Source organism: Pituophis catenifer, unplaced genomic scaffold, assembly GCF_029215685.1.
Source record: "Pituophis catenifer annectens isolate HBS135680 unplaced genomic scaffold, rPitCat1.0.hap2 SCAF_6, whole genome shotgun sequence".
In the NCBI taxonomy this organism is placed as follows: Eukaryota; Metazoa; Chordata; class Lepidosauria; order Squamata; family Colubridae; genus Pituophis; species Pituophis catenifer.
In genome coordinates this window covers 34,748,532-34,766,055 of record NW_027256886.1, presented here as the reverse complement: position 1 = coordinate 34,766,055, position 17,524 = coordinate 34,748,532, and the positions used below count along the sequence as shown (strand labels likewise).

The window sequence follows — 17,524 nt, the reverse complement described above, 5'->3', positions numbered from 1 at the left end:
TTGACCAAGATAGTAAAAGATGTAAAAACCAAGCGTTAGATTGAAACAAAATTAAGGAACTGGGTCAGCAGTGAAATCCACTTACCTTCACTACCGGTTCAGGAACAGGAGCACGCGGGTTCATCTCTTCTGTGCATGCACAGAACCTTCTGCGCATTCACAAATGGTAAAAAAAGGGACATAATGACATCCCAGTGGGTAGGCAGAGCCTCCCGCCATCGACACTACCAGTTTGGCGAGCCGGATAGAACCAGGGAATTTCATTGTTAAACTGGATACAGAAGACCGAGGGGAAAAATGATAGCAGTTTTCAGATATCCAAAGGATTGTCACACAGAGAATGGGTTGGGCTTTTTGTATATCATGTTGAATGTTACATGTCCCAGGTTTTTTTTAAAAGTAGAATTTTTATATTTGACCTTCATTTGAAACAGTGAGGTAAGGGCTAGATGCAATCAGATATCTGCAAAACACATTCAATTTTCTGCCTGTGAGCTCAGATCAATTCTTAATTGGAAACTACATGAACAAAACACTTGGCTTAATTTTTGTTTCTTCTCTCATCCTCTCCTTTCATACAGTACCAACACTCTCAAGAAGCAGTTGTGGAGAATTTTAAAAATTGCACATACCCTGGTGGTATTTTTATTGTTACAATGAAAGTTTATTCCCAGTATCTATTGCAGATATGTTCCTTTCTATCTTGAATCATTATTTTGTGCAGGGTTTTAAAATATACTTTATAATATGGCTGTTGTTTCTTTTGTAAATTACATTGTGAAGGTTGCTGAAGAATAGAATATATATTTTAAAAAGAAAACAAGATTATGTGAAAAAATTGTGATGAAACCATACATAATCTCACTGTCATTTAATTGTGTGTGTATGTGTGTGTGTGTGTGTTGTCTCATATTAGAGAAAGAGGAATTATATGTAATTGAACCAATTAGCTACACCAATCACATCATAAATTTCCTGAATTTATGTTAGAAATTATATTATTAATCAGAAGTAATTGAGGAAGAATGGAAATCAGGGAAAGCCAGATTTATGTAACAATAATAAAAAGAAATGCAAAATATGCTAATGTCTAAGACTAATAATATATTGGGAGATGCAACATATTATCTCTGGTACACCTGAAGCCCATTTAATGTTTTGCCAAAATGGAGGGTGAGTACACAGTTGTAAATAACTGGATTTATCTATGTAACCACAATCAAACTTTTTTCTAATTGGCAGTAAGTGGATTTGGTTTATTCAAGCTATTCATCAGAGAGAATTTGCTTTTGCAATTTCTTTCAAAGAAATTCAATGCAATGAAAAAAATGCTTTGGTGCAAAATGGACTGAAATGTTCCTTTAAAGAATTATTTTAGAGAGAAATAATTAAATGAACAATTATTATAGTTACATTTCGTCTCTATCCATTCCTGGATTGAGAAGCCTTGCTCACAATCAACCATGCCTTAGTGAATCCTGCTTGGACTACTGGAAAGCATTGGAAGCTGAAGTTAGTACAACTTGTGTGGTTTCTCCGGTGATGATAGGTATATTCTGATATATTCATGTAACTCACTCTGTCAAGAATGGCTTTGGTTGGTAAGAGGCTTTCCAGTGCTAATCATGGTGCTGGTTATTAGGATTAAAGACTTACAGGATTCCAGACTGTGTTACATACAGGACAACCTTCTTCTGTATTCATCTGATCAAGTTGGACAGGGTAGTAATAGAAAAACATCTTCTGGATTAGCTCTAGTTCTTCCTTCCTGTTCTATTTAATCCGGAAACAATGTATACTGTGATCATTGTGTGAAACTGGCAGACAATGATTTTGTAGATTTTGATACTGGTAGTTTTAATATTGCTGATGATTTTGGTTAGATTACATATAGGTTACTTCTTCTTTTTGAGGCGGTTATTTTTAAGCTTTGAAATGATTAACCACCCAGAGCCTTTCAAATCAGTGGCATAAAAACACACTCATAAACAAACTTATGATTTTCTTACTTAAAATTTATTGTTTTATGATAGCATCTCCAAAAATCACAAATATAAACTTAAAACAAAAGTTCTACCTGGCAAGTAAAACTGCATGAAAGGTTGACAGTTTGTCCATGACCTCTATCTACAGTTCTTGCCTTCAAATACATGCTATATATCTTTATTTTTTAAACTCAAATATAATTCTAATCTAATTCTTATCACAGCTAAGCATACAATATTTGCTTGTTCCGCCCCCCCCCCCCCCCTTAAAATCCGCCTTGATCAAGAAAAATGTGTTATGTTCTCAGCACAGTATCAGGAAGTGGAAATTTATTTACCTGAAATGAAAAACGGATTGCAGACTTCAGGGATATATCAGTTTGGAAAATGAACAAACTGTAGAATTGACACTGGGCGCTTGGGTATAGGAAAAAAAGATTTATCTTCAGTTTCAAAATGTAATTCAATCAAGTATCTTAGTTGCAAGTTTTTTTTTTTTTTTTTAAAGGTTCCTGCATTATTCTCCCAAGATTTCAGCCAATAGCAGTAACTCAAAAAAAAGCAATAAAACAGTTCAGGGGACTGGGGCAAATCCACAGTGAAAATAAGCCAACGTTACAGGTCTCTACACGTGCTGAATTTTAAAGAAATGCACTGGAAACTCAGAGTTAAGCATATGGATCTGGATCAGAGGTGGTTTTCAGCAGGTTCTGACCAGTTCTGGAGAACTGGTAGCGGAAATTTTGAGTAGTTCGGAGAACCGGTAGTAAAAATTCTGACTGGCCCCTCCCCCACCTATTGTCTCCCTCCCAAATCCCAGCTGATCGGGAGGAAATGGGGATTTTGCAATAACCTTCTCCTAGAGTGGTGAGGGAATGGAGATTTTACAGTATCCTTCCCCTACCACGCCCACCAAGCCACACCCACCAAGCAATGCCACGTCCACTAAGCCACACCCACAGAACCGGTAGTAAAAAAATTTGAAACCCACCACTGATCTAGATGAATGCCACAGTCAAATCTCAACTCATGGTGAAGAGAAATTTAGTGAACTGCTGCAAATTTCTTGGTTTTAACGTTCAATCAAAAGCGTCTTCTTTTTTCTTTATTGTCCCAAAATAGCTCAAATCTCAAAATCTCGACTGTTCTTTTTTAAAGTTTGCTGTTATGTTATGTAAAATAACCTCTAATAAAAGTTTTACTTTTATCCCAAACAATTCTTAAACCAGTGCATCTACCTCCATTATTTTCAAAAAATATTTTGAAAATATTTCAAAATTAAATATTATATAATAAATTATTTTTTTTAATTTTTAAAAAACCCTCCACTGTTGCTTCATTCAGTCTCCATTTTAAAAATTTTCATTTATAAATAAACTCAAAGGATTATGATCCGAAAAAATATTTTTGAATATCTCTACTTTATAAACTTTAGGAGCAAAGTTCTTTGAAATTCAAATTGAAGAGGATCTATGTCTTTCGGGAAAATAATCTTTCTTGTGGACAAATTATGTCTTCTTTTAATTTTTTGAAATAATGATTTTTCCCCTCTTTTGATGAGAATTTACTTTGGTCTAGTGGTTAAGGCAACGGAATACAAACAAAATACAGAATACAGAATACAAAGAGTCTATGAGTTCTATTTTTGCATTAGGCTTGAAAGTTGGCTGGGTGATTTGGGCTACTTATTCTCTCCTATCCACCCTACATGGTTGTTGTGAGAAAAATAGGAGGATGAAGTATTAAATACATTCACCATTTTGAATTATTTTTAAAATAAAAAATGTGGGATAAAATGAAGTAAATATATATTCCACATTAAACATTTGTAATCCATAGTCAACCCAAAAATTTAGAAAAATTGATACTTAGTTCTATATCATCCTTTTCAGTTTCCTATTGTACCTGTTGGAAATTTTTGTGTAGTTTCCTGTGATTCCTTCATTTGAATTTACTCCAATTCCTCTTTAATTTTTTTCTAGAAATTCCCTTGTCTTCTAGATAGAATGGAGTTGAAACCTCTGCTGTTTAAAAGTAAAAAAAAAAAAAAAAAACACCACACTTTCCAGTTTGTCCCATCAAAATTTAGTCTTTTTCTACTTGTAATTTCTCAGTTAAAAAACACTCCACTTTTTTCTTATGTAAAATTCTACTAGGAATTCCTTTAAGGACAATTATATATGCATTATCAATCTTCATTCTTGTATTAAATGCTGCTACAAAACTTAATCCTTGTCTTCTTCCTGACAAAGTACACCAAAATATCCCTTGAAGCATTTCTTATTATCACAAATCTTGAATTTGTTATGTAGTGCTAACCCTCATAAGGATCGCTGGACTCAAGATTCTCCTGGCTCTCTTCATATGGCGGCCAATCCACACTGGTCCCTCTCTGTTGCACTTCTACTTGCCAGGGTCACGTGATGGGGTGGTATTCAGGTGGCTGGTTGGACCTTCTTCCTCCTTCTCTCTCTTCACTCTCTATTGAACTGCCTGCTGGCCTTCCCTTCCACAGCCTCTGCTCTTTCATTGACTCCTCTGCTTCCCTCCTTTCACTCAAACTCTTCTCTTCTTCAGGCTTGCCTCACAGAAGCCTCTGCTATCCTATCCTATCTTTTTCCCTTATTTCCCTTAGGCTTGCCCCGCAGAAGCCTCTGCTATCCTATCCCCTTATTTTCATCCCTACAAGCCCTTCTTTCCTCCTCTTGCACTCCCTCTGTCTCCTCCCCTTCTTGCCCAAACTTTTTATTTTATAAAAGTATTTTATATACTTTATTAATTTTGCCCCGTACCCTTTTCTTTCCAATCAAAATGTTTGCCGAGGCTTTAATGTTTTTTTTCTAATATCTTTATCAGAATCATTGGATTAGGGTTATAAACCTTTGAGATATATAAATTCTTTTTAGATTCCTTGAGGTTTGCATTTGCCTCAAAGCAGTATAGTTGTATATAGCTTTGATATTAAAAATAAATACGTTGGTATTTTAGAACTCTTCACAAAATGCAGTTCAAAATATTGTATCAAATGTTGAAATTTGAAATCTAGAAAGGACATGTATAAGGTTACATATGCATTTGTTTATGTATTTTTCTATTAGATAGTACAACCCAAAGTTGTGATCTATTATTGAACAATCCATTACCATAATTTGAGGACCCAACAGCTTCATGGAGTGCAATTGTGTGCCTGCTTTACCAACTACTTTATTTAACCAGATCAGCTTGTTGTGAATGAGTGTTGAACATCATTACAAAAACTTAATATTTTTGCTTTTTTTTTCATCTACATTTGGAACATCAACTTGGATTACAGAGTTTCTGCAGTATAGAATTTTCTTCTTGTTACTAACTCTGATTGTCATTGCTATTAACTCTGAGCATTCATTCCATTAGAGATGAATAACCTGCTAACTAAATTGGAGACTGGTCTGCACCTCCTATTCATTGAACTGCCATAGTATTGAAAAACAATGGTTCTGAATGGCTTATTTTTACATCTTAAAATATACTGACCCAAACTAATGTTTCCAGTTTTTAATATATTATCAGAATTTTGATCATATGTTTTAATAGTCCTAGTGACAAACCCCTGATGGATGGAAACAGCTTTATCTATTTTCTTACTTCTTCGTAGGATTTATGTGTGTTTTTCCTCTAACCAGGAAGATACTGTACCTTTACAGGGAGGATACATGAGATGTGAGTGTGGCTTACTGATGATGGCTAACGAGCCAGAAATAGATCTATATAAGTCTCTCACCTGGCACCAGAACTTGCTGGCTGCCAGAAAGAAAAAAAGCCCAGAATCGAGTGGATGTGATTCTACTGAGCTAGGGCTGCAGAAAAACCTTGGTTACATAGGAAAACCTGGCTAGAGGAAAAATACACATAAATCCTACAAAGAAGTAAATACACACACACACACACACACACACACACACACACACACACTAATTTGGGTGCTCAAGGTTTGTTAAATTATTTTAATATTCTTCTTGAGTTTCACATTTTAGTTACTTCATTAGATTTCAATGCCTCATTGGGGAGAGTTCTGTGAGAAAATTACTTTCCTTCAGAAACATGTATGGGCTAGAGGGGAAAAGTAATTTATGATTCAGAACTAAGCAAACATCTATTTTCAAAGTTTACAAATGGCTGCATAAAAATATTAAAGCCATCTGTAGCTACATGTATGCAGCTACCATATAAAGAAACAGTTGCTATAGTCATGAAATGCTATCTTCAAAATACTTTGACAAATGTAACATTATAAATAGAAAAGTAGAGGAAGAAAACTGTTTCTGCTGTTCAATTGTAGTACAGTTTTTAAAACCTGTGTGTAGCGGGTCCAATCAAACACAATGGGCAAACTATATATAGCATGTTCATACAGATTAGAGGATCTTTGGCCAATATAAGCATAAGAAATTGAAACAGACTGAAAAGAAGAAACATTGGGCTAAACAATTCCATTCCTACTATTGCCTATAAAATTTTCCAATATAGTTGCTTCTTATGTTCCAGGATTAGCACTAATGTATTGTATTTTTCTTCAGGGTTTTGGCAGGAAAATCCAAAATATCTCTGTTTTTTATTAGAGTTGAGTTAAAAGGAGTTACTCTGGTAGAATTCCTCAGAACTGACCAGAGTAGTGCATTGGAAGTTTCAATCTAGTCTGTATTATTCTAGTTGGGTTTTATTACAAAAACAAAATGAAGACAATGAAATATCCATTCCTAATAATAGAAGTCTGGTTATACCTCTCCTTTCATTCACCATCGAATATCACTGACCATAAATATAGGTAGGAAAGGGAAAAACTCTGTAAACTGATCATCCTCGTATATTTGAACAAAGCATTCTACACTACTCTTTCAATAGACAAAGAGTGGCCTCAAAGGAATTTGAAGACAATTATGCTATTTATACAAACCATGTTCTTTTAAAAATGAAAATCTAAAGTCACTAAATTTGAACATGCTATCATAAAGAAAAATTGAAATGTTTATACACTGAGATGCTCAAAATGTCAGCCCAGCAGGGAAGAGATAGATTACTTCCTCTGAGATTTGGATACTGCTGAGCCCGATCCCTTCCTGAGCTCCTTGACCAAGTTTCCATTGCAGTCTCCTTACCTTTTTATGTTGGTGACTTCAGTAACATTAACCTTCATGTCTCATGATCTGGTGCCAAAGAGTGCATGACCTTTATGGTGAACATGGGCTGGTACCTATTGGAGTCCTAGGTATTTTTACTTTGGAACAATTGTTGAATGATATTAATTTAGCAGGCATAACGTTTAGCTCTAGGTGATGAAGGCTGGAACGATAATCTCGCCATAGAATCAGAGACTCCTTCTAGGCCTGGGATGGCGAACCTATGGCATGTGTGCCACAGGTATCATGCAGAGCCCTCTCTGCGGGCACGCAAGCTGTCACCCCAGCTCACCTTTGCCACCCATGCACGTGCACCTCCCACCAGCCAGCTGGTTTTTGGGTCTCTGCCACTCATGCGCTGGGGTGGGGCACATGCGGGAGACATGCATGTGCAGGGGATGGGGCGCAAGCAGGGGGGATCATGCACACATGCATGGGGTCATGCACACATGCATAGGGTCATGTGTGCATGCATGGGGCCACATGTGCAGGAGCAAGACACGCAGGAAGGGGTCATGCGTGCATTGCATTATTGGTGTGCACACGCACGCTTTCGGCACTTAGCGTAAAAAATGTTAGCCATCACTGTTCTAGCCTATGGACTCAGATAAAATTGATAGGATGTTTCCTAGTTTATCTCCTGCCACTTGTAAGTTGACTCCTGGCTTCTCCTTCATGCAGTTTGTGTGTGGTCTGCTGAATCCTGGAGGTAAACAATGCCCCATTATGAGAGAAAATATTTTCTGCTGTCTTGAAGAGGCTACAGGCTCCCCATATCTTAAGAAAATCCCCCTGGATCCAACTGTGTGACACAACCATAATTTTTATTTTTAGTTAAGTTTTCTTGAGACTATGATGGGAAGACAGCAACAGACAGCAATATTAGAAGAAAGGGACTATTTGGATCCTTTTTGGACACTTTTTGAAATGATTTTAAAGACAGCTTTATGTGAAACAGTTTGTAGTAATCCATACATGTGATCTTGCAAGCATGACTTTTTTAGGTCCATCTGGTAAAACTGAAACTTGTATCTAAAGGGTACAGTTTCCACTAGCATTTCCAACATCCAGCAGTAGCTGGACTCTAGGACCACCTAGGAACACACAAAGGTTAGGGACCTGCTGTGTAAGGACAATCCCATCCTTTCAAGAATGCAGAGTTCATTAATCAGAGTTGACTGATTAATGTACAAACAGGAATTTCAAAAATTGTAGTTTGTAAAAAATGAAGTGATTCACATGCTAATTGGCACTAGTTAAGGCCCATGAACATACTATACCTATGCTGCAAGCCAGGAATTGGCTGCCTGTAATTGAAAATGCTGATTTTTATTCCTAAAGCCCTATATAGCTTGGTGCCAAGATAACAGTGTTGGGTGCTACTGAAAATTGTTTCAGTCTAAATAAATACATAAGCATTCCTGTGTACAGATTATAAATTATAAAATCAAAACTACATGTGTTGTACTTCGTCCAATCCCTGCACCATTGTTATCCCTGATAGAAAAAGCATATTTATCTATGTTCAGATGTCTGTCACATGGGCTGAATGACAGTCTTTTTAGTATTCAACCTATCCCCTGTGTTCATTTAACATACAGTATGCCATATACAATATGATGCTGTTGCCACAGCTGCTATGATTTATCCTATAATAGCTACAGGATGGGATGAAGTTGAGATGCTAAATTATAGGTTTTCTGTGGAGAAGTAGTAGAAATGTCATATTAAGTTTTAGTTTTCTTAGTAGTCCCTGGTTTTATTGCATGAAACCATTAATGCACAAGTGGGACCATACATATGAGTTCCACTAAATTATTTCCAGACTCTTTGGCTCTGTCTCTGACATCACTAAGTGTGAAGATTTGGAGAGAAACGTTGGAAGCATGCTTGGCTCATTAAAGTTCCTAATAATTTAGAAGGATTCTAAATGTGCTTGGTTGAAAATGTTTAACATCTCTTTGGGGCCTGCTTGTTCAATGTGAGGCAGTTCAGAATAGGGGCAGCATCTGCAAAGACAATGAAGGAGGCCTTCAAGTGCAATTCAGTTCCTCCTACTTGGGTTCAGGCAATAATTCCTCAAAAGAGCTAGTGTGAAATCAATTAGCTAACAATGTGGCCTGAAGATGAAACTATTAGTTTAGGATAATCTAAATCCTCTGTCTTGTTGCATGTAGCATTTCCTCTCCCCTTAATTTGTGTGCCATTCAAACACTGACTCTGCCAAGATGCCTGTGTTCTAATAAACTGTGAGGAAAGAATAAACCCACTGTGTTAATAATGGGACCAATTAAGAAATTAAGTCATCATTAGAGGAGTTCCACTGAGGAATCTGAGGGTAGTGTCTGGGTTGGGTAAGGGGTTAAACCATAAACTACTAGCCTCTCCTTGAACAGAATAAACCATTGACAGCAGCACAACACTGAAACCATTTGTAAAGATTATAAAGAGTCCTAGTTGAAAATAACTCATCTTGTGATATACAGGAAATCTCCCCTCAAACAAAAACAAATGAAAAAACAGGACTTTCAGAAAGGTGAAATTATTTTCTAATTACAGAAGCAGAGAAAATATAACTAAAACAAAAATTACAAATATGACAAGGAGGTTGAAAGCTGTTGAGATGACAAACCAGTGATATCCATGGCAAGCTGCCAACAGATGTTATGCTCATTGAAAATTTATGAAATAATTGTTACAAAAGCACCAGTTGTACAATTACATATTTAGAGACATAACATCTTGGTGCAACCCGAGAATATGGCATCTGGGACTGAAGACTGATTAAGATAGTAGTTTATGCCCTATATTGTTGATGAAAAGGAACATAGAAGCGTTAGCAGAAACGATCATACTAATGAGGGCTAAAAGGTTCCTGACATGGGAAAAAGAAATTGATAATGAATGAACAGTGACAGAAATGTATTAATTTTTAATAGCTGTTGAGATGTGACATAAATGAGGCAGGATAATATCATGAACATTGTTTTTAAAAGCCATCCATTTGCATATCAAAGGAGGATATGTAATTTGTGTTTGCCAATGGCAAACGTATCCTCTGAACACATACCATTGTGTAGCCAGAATTACACCATCCTCATGGAAAAAAGAATTGAGTATCTTGGGAAACATCGTGACTTGCTGGTTGAAATGCTAAATAGGAATATTGGACATTGCAACATTTTGCACAGTTGTTATTGCCAGAATGGAAAATCATGTTTTTATGTGGTAGTTGTGTGTTTATATTGATATGGTGTATGACGTCATCAGAATGCTGCTGTAGATTAACTGGGTGAGTCTTTCCCAACCAAAGTTTTGTCCCGGAGCTTAGAGACTATGGATGGGCAAAACAATCACAATTATCAATTTTGGCAAAACCAAATAACTGTGGGCTTTAATGCCAAGCAGATCCATAGGTTTTCCACCCTTAACTTTACCATGTTTACTCCTGTTTGAAGACCAGGTGGCAACCATGGTTATGAAGACCTTTGCCCAGTTTATCTTGCATACTAATTGTGCCCATTACTGGATGGGAGGTCTTGTTGACTCACATCTCAGTTGCCCCTCATTCATATTACTAGTTCAGAACACAGCAATGTAGGCAGGTTTGGTATGTCCTGTAATACCAATACCATATTACCAGTCTGCTAGCTGCAATAACTTCCAGTGGGTTTCTGGGCTGTCCCAAGGTGCTGGCTATCACCAATAAAGTCTTAAATGTCATAGAGATAGATAATATTCCTACTTTTTTTTTTAAGACAATGGTAGAATTGCAATTATGTAAAAACATAAAAAGAGCCCTGGACTAGGTTGAATATAGCATTTAGTGTCACACAATAGCAAACCTAAGGCATTGAGAGAGGTTACAAACATGGAAGGGATGGTAACTTGAATTTATTATTGTTCCCTTGTATTTAAAATATGCTTCCTATAATCATATATTATCATCAAGACCCCTAGTCATTGATACCTGATTCTCCATATTTTATTCAGATCCTGTTAAAACATCTGCATTAATAATTATTACCACAGTTGTTACAGTTTAAGAAATGGAACTATATCGAAGTATAGAAAAATTGCAGCACAAAAAAATGTTTGTTTTTCATTCATGAACAAAGATTGTGATGTATCTGAATGGCAAAATACATACATCTACAATATTAAACCTAACTTAAATAAGTAAGATTTATTTCATTGTACAAACCATATACGTAATACCTAAAATACCTTATACATAATGCCTAAAATAATTACTTCAAAAATATTGTAGCATCACAGACAACATGGCTATTCCCCTACATAGAAAGAATTATTATAATTCTGAAAAATCTTATTACACTTTAAGTGACAATTAAAGTGCAATTAAATCTAAATATGCAAAATAAATGCACAAGTAACCTCAGTTATTTAAATATATTATTATTTTATTAATAATTTTAAATAGTAAATATTTTAATGACATAACACCATTATAATGCTATCAAGAAGGAATTGCTACGTTTAATGAGACTAGACTATTCACTACTATTTATTCACTATTTATTTGGGCTATATTTTAATGGACATAATTTCTACAAAAAGATTGTTTTCTTTTTCTATTCCACATCACTTCTCCCAAATCCATGACATTATCATAGGGAAAACATGGGCTACTTTCAGACACTATTATTTGTGTTAGTAAGCCAAATGTAAAATGATTTCTTCTACATTATTGGATAACTAAAACAAAAACCAAATAAAAACACAGTATTTGCATTGAAAGTATAGCAATTAAAATTTCCACTGCAGCACCTGGCTGCAGTTTAATTTGGACTAATTTGAAATACAAACAATTTACTTAAAGCGTTTATTAAATTAAAAACAAATCCTGCTGAACAAAGAGAAATGAACATTGTACAAGAGTTGTTACACTAAACTTTAACACTAAAATAATTTCTTGAATTAAATATTATTTAACTGCAACCATACTTAAAATTAAGAACTTGCTGTCCTAGAATTCTATTCCTAGAAAGCAACATTTCTTTAGTTCAAGCTTACTTTAAATTATTCAAATTAAAAAAGAAAAGAAAAAAGAGGGACCATATCTTTCAAAGGAAGACTACAAAAACAAACAAACAAGCAAACAAACCTAGAGACAATGGAAGTACAGTAAATTTTAAAAATTTTAAATAGTGACAATAGCTTTGGATACTCTAAATACTTGTCCCACAACATTCAAATTTATAAAGTTAATAGCAATGCTATTGAACCATATATTTCAAAGTTCTTAAATCAAAATGGTCTTATTGGTAGTTTTTACGTCTAAAATTAAACCATCAAAGTTATAAGAATACATTTTCTTAGGGTTACAAAAGACGCAAACAGAAGTTGATGTTTCTCATCTTGAATATATATAACCTCTTCTTGTGATCATGATTTAAAACAAACAAATGACTAGTTTTAATAAATGAATTTTATAATGCATGTTTGACCATCTTAAAAATCAAATTATGGTCTATGAATGGATGGGAGACTGCAATTAACTAAATTTGAAAGCAAAACCCTCTGCTGAAGAGGATAGGTCTGGGTCTCGGAAGAAGTAAGGTTTATTTACATTGAGTTCAACCATGGTTTACGTTGATATATAGATAATGGCATAGACAACTCAGCTTTGATGAACTTTCTAAGTGCATATAAGCAAAGTTAATAGCCCTACCTTTTGTGTAGCTTTTTTCACCTGATCCTTGGCATCCATCTTCATCATCACAGTCTCCACTGGATTCTGTCTCTTTGCTCATTCCATTCCCACTGCTGCCTTCCCTGTCAATCCAACTTTCGGACTGTAAACTTGTGTGGGCTGCCAGCTATAATGCAAAATATTGGCAAAAATATTCAGATTTCTAGGGGGGAAAATGTAACTTTTTTTACCATTGCTCAGTTTTCCCACTGAAGTTAGAATTGGTAGTTTAATATAAATTATTAAAAGCAATATGAACCACTAAATGGAAGATAGAGCATTACTGATGAGTTTATTATTGAAACTCAAGGCATTTTATTAGACACATGTCCGCACACATAGTCTTATCTTGTAATATCAGTCTTTTGAGCATGTTGGTTCTTTTACAGCTATTAGATTTTATTTTCAATACCACTGATTCCAGAACATATCAATTGGCTATCAATTGCCATGTTTCCTATCTTTAGCTATTTACAAGTTTTTCATTCACATTGGATCTATATTATCTCCAGTAGCTGAAGCTCTATACCTCTTAAAAATACTTGCTGGAAAATAAAAGTTGGAAATTGCTATTGTGTTCAGGTCTTGAGGTTAGTAGTCTCTTAACAAGAGTTACTAGACTTCTGGCAATGTATCCTCAATTGTGACCTCATGTCCTCTGTTAGCAGGCATGGCCTTAAAACCAAATATCATCTGACTTTTTTATCTAACAAGCTTATTTCTTCCAGAACAGCTTTCTCCTGGTGTGGTGCTTTCCCAATAAGAGCTAACCACAAGTTAGGAAGCTATGCTCTCTGACCTTAATTAGTTGATTAGTGTTCTCCCACCAGCTTGTGCTGCTGTCCGAAATTGGCACAATCCTTATCAGTTACACACTTTAGTCTCCTAACTGGTTCTAGCATATTCCTACCAAGGAGAAATCAGTCTTTCTATCATATACAAGTAGGATGAAGTACATTTTTTCAGTTTTTATTTGTAATTCACTCTAACACCGTGAAGTTAAATAGTTAATGTGTCCTCCTCTTCACCCTTTTCCAATTGTTCATGTCTTTTGCCTATTCAGTTATCTGGTAATCCTATTCTTAAGTATCTAATTGGTACTATGAAAGCATTGGTTCTGTTTTATCAGTTGCTGCATTAGAAATACTATTTTTCTCATTTTCTTCTCCATTGTCTTCAAAAAATATTCTTGCTAGTAACTTCTGCAGTCAAATTTCCTGTTTTTAACAAGTCACCATCCATATAAGAATCTCTCTGAAGATTGGTACAGTGGTGGCTTCTAAAAGAAGTGAATAATGGATTTCTGTTTGTACAGCAGAACAGTTGGCATGATTTGAGACAGGCGGAATCTGTTGTGTATATTTGCATTTTGCATCATTCAATGAATCATTGCTGTCTTTTATGGAAGGTAACAAAAGCATTCATCATCAACAAATGTCCCTTTCTCTTGGAGAAAAATTGAATGGTTATTCATCTCTATTTTTAAAAAAAGTTCACCCAGTGTCACACTTTTTACAGATTATTTCATTTATGGGTGTCAGAAGCATGATTTGTGCTAATAAGACAATATATGATAGTTAATTTTATTTTTAAACAAGTAGTTTGATGTTCTCATAGCTGCCATTCATTGTTTAAAAGACTGATGTCATGCAGATATGGCTGAAAAAAACTGCTTTTGCTAACGTTCTGTCAAATTGAATACAAGCTTAGTTGTGTCTCAGATTTCTGATGTCTTTTGACGGTAAGATCATGGAATCAGAAGGAACTGCAAAAGTTATTTATCCCACCTCCAAATGAAGCATTAAATATCTTGCTTATATGACTCCAGTGACCTAAATCTTTAATAATTGATTCCTGTATTTTTTTATATTAAAGGGAGTGTTTTCACAAGTGGAATACCTTCTTCTAAACATTCTAAAATGCCTTATTAAGGGTAATTCTGCATTTGTGAATTAACTTTGAGAGCTTTCTTCTAACCCTGAAAAAAAGATAATTCCAAATGGATTGAATGACTTGCATTTTCATGCCATTGAATATATGATATCAGTCAAGATTTCTTTTTACTCACAGTTAATCTTAAAAAAACTGTGCATCTTACTATCCTATGTTCAAAAACCTTATGCAACCTAGTGCCCACCAGTTGAGTATCAATTTCTAGAAGGCCATGCTAGCATAATGTCTAAGATTTGTGGAGTTAAAATCCAATAGAAAAAATGGCATTTGGATGCTATTATTGCAGCTGTTTGGTTAAAGTTCTGATGATACTTGTTCATGCTATGATGGACTAGGATTGCAATTTTCTGAATTTTGAACTAAAGGAATTCCCATTGGTTGGAAAATATAAAAGCTACAGTCCCGGCAGGAGGTCATTAAAAAAATTGCAGTTAAGATTGGCTGTTGGTCCTTTGGGTATTTACTGGAGATACCTGACTAAACAGGAGATTTTAAGAACACAAGTTTAGGCTTGATGAATTCTGGAATTTATCTAACACAATCCTTACTTGACTTACCTGACTTAAGTTTTGCAAACTGTTTTATACATATACATTTATATAACAAATCTTCAAAATAATAAATATCGGTTTTGCAAGTTGGTAGGTACTTCTTATACTTCCTCATCCCCAAGGAATATGAAAATTACTGCACAATTACTGTTTTAGAGCAATGAGAACAAATGATTTCAAGGATCCATTTGTAATGTAATGGCTGATGATAGCTTTTAACTGTGAGAAGGCTGTCTTGTATCTAAACATCCACACTGCCAGCTCTTAGTCTTACACTGACAGGGTAGAAACAATCTGTTTGATCAGACTTAAAAAGTGTGAAATGAGAAGTACTGCACTCAAGCTCATCTGATTCCACCAGCCCTTGAATGACACTGTTTTTGAGAAGGCATGATATGATTTGTTAAGTCAGTAAACAGTATCTCTTTCCAAATTGTCTGAAGGAACTGAATGAAACATTTCTCACTGCTTTGTACTCAAACAGCAATTACCCATCTTGTTTGCTGGAGGAAATGCTCTGACATGCTCTAGTGCGTGTTAATTCTATTCCAAATTCTTGGATAATTATCTGTTTCCACATTTGACACAAGTAGGGATCAGCTTCATGATAATGTGAAAAGTTTAACATTTCTTCATGAAGACCAGAGAATAATCTCATTATTTATAGCAGCAAGGTCTCAGGTAATGTCAAATTAATAAAACCACATATATTGTGCTATTGGAACTGTGAAGAAAATTGAACTCTCTGATAGGAGGTGGGGAGGAATTACATTTTATGAATAGGAAAACAAGTGTTTAGTATTGAGACAACTATCATAATGACCAGAGGAGTCTAAAGTGTATTCCTCTGATAATACAAGGAAATTGTTTCTACAATTTTTTTCTGACACTAAAGAACTTGTGTAGGAGGAAAGAAATTGGAGCATGAGTATTTATAACCTATAGAAACAAAACAATTTCCAGAAGTTGTCTGTAAATGGAGAAATGTGTATTCATTAAACTGCCCTGGACACAAATATTAAGCACTAAGAGGTACTTAGAATTGCCTAATTCTTTAACGTTAGATTATAAAAGTAGATTATAAATATCATCTTTTTCTCTCCATATAGTTAACCTTACATGTGACTGGAATACAGAAAAATGTTACACATCTCAATCCAGGTATTTCAGCATAAATATGCAGATAAATCTGCAACACAAGCACTTAGCCCATTCTTTTCAATAACAATGAATACACATACTAAACCCTTCCCAAAATTAATATGAATATGGACCAGATTATCCATGTTTTAACGGCTCTCCTAAAACCTAACAAGGGTCCTAGTCTCATCTTACAAGGGAGCTTCTCTGATCTCCAAACAAACAAATAGATCATCAGACAAATCAGCGCAAAGTATCATTGAAGCATAAATAACTAGGTTCAAATTATCTTGCATGGATGTGAAGCCATAGCTCTTTGAGAAGATTATAATGCTGAGAAAAGTAGAAGGAGAAAAAAAAAGAAGTTGGAATACCTGAAGGACCATGATCAGGAGACATTATCCTATCTATCTATCTATCTATCTATCTATCTATCTATCTATCTATCTATCTATCTATCTATCTATCTGCTAGGAGTCAACACCAACTTAAAGATCACATGAAGTGTTAATACCACTTTATAATGCGTTGGTAAGAAGACATTTAAAATATTACATCCAGTTTTGGTCGCCATGATATAAATAAGATGTTGAGTCTCTAGAAAGAGTGCAGAAAAGAGCAACAAAGATTATTAGGGGACTGGAGGCTAACATATACGAAGAACGGTTACAGGAATTGGGTATGTCTAGTTTAATGAAAAGAAAGACTGGAATGACATGATAGCAGTGTTCCAATATCTAAGGGATTGCCACAAAGAAGAGTGGGTCAATCTATTGTCCAAAGCACCTGAAGGCAGGACAAGAAGCAATGAATGGAAACTAATTAAGGAGAGAACCAACGTAGAACTAAGAATTAATTTCCTGATAGTTAGAATAATTAATCAATGGAACGACTTGCACCCAGAAATTGTGTGTGCTTCAACATTGGAGATTTATAAGAAGAGATTGAACAATCATTTGTTTGAAAAAAATGCAGAGTTTCCTGCTTGAGGAGAGGTTGGACTAGAAGATCTCCAATGTCCCT

General features: G+C 35.1%; 1 protein-coding gene across 1 annotated transcript in view; it reads right to left on the bottom strand.

Moving 5' to 3' along the window:
* The window catches only part of LOC139318236 (glypican-5-like), a 318,571-nt gene that overhangs the window by 68,388 nt on the left and 232,659 nt on the right, over nucleotides 1-17,524 (bottom strand). The window contains exon 8 of the mRNA XM_070945581.1: nucleotides 12,837-12,984. Coding sequence (XP_070801682.1) covers nucleotides 12,837-12,984 — 148 coding nt within the window. The remainder of the gene's footprint in view (nucleotides 1-12,836; nucleotides 12,985-17,524) is intronic.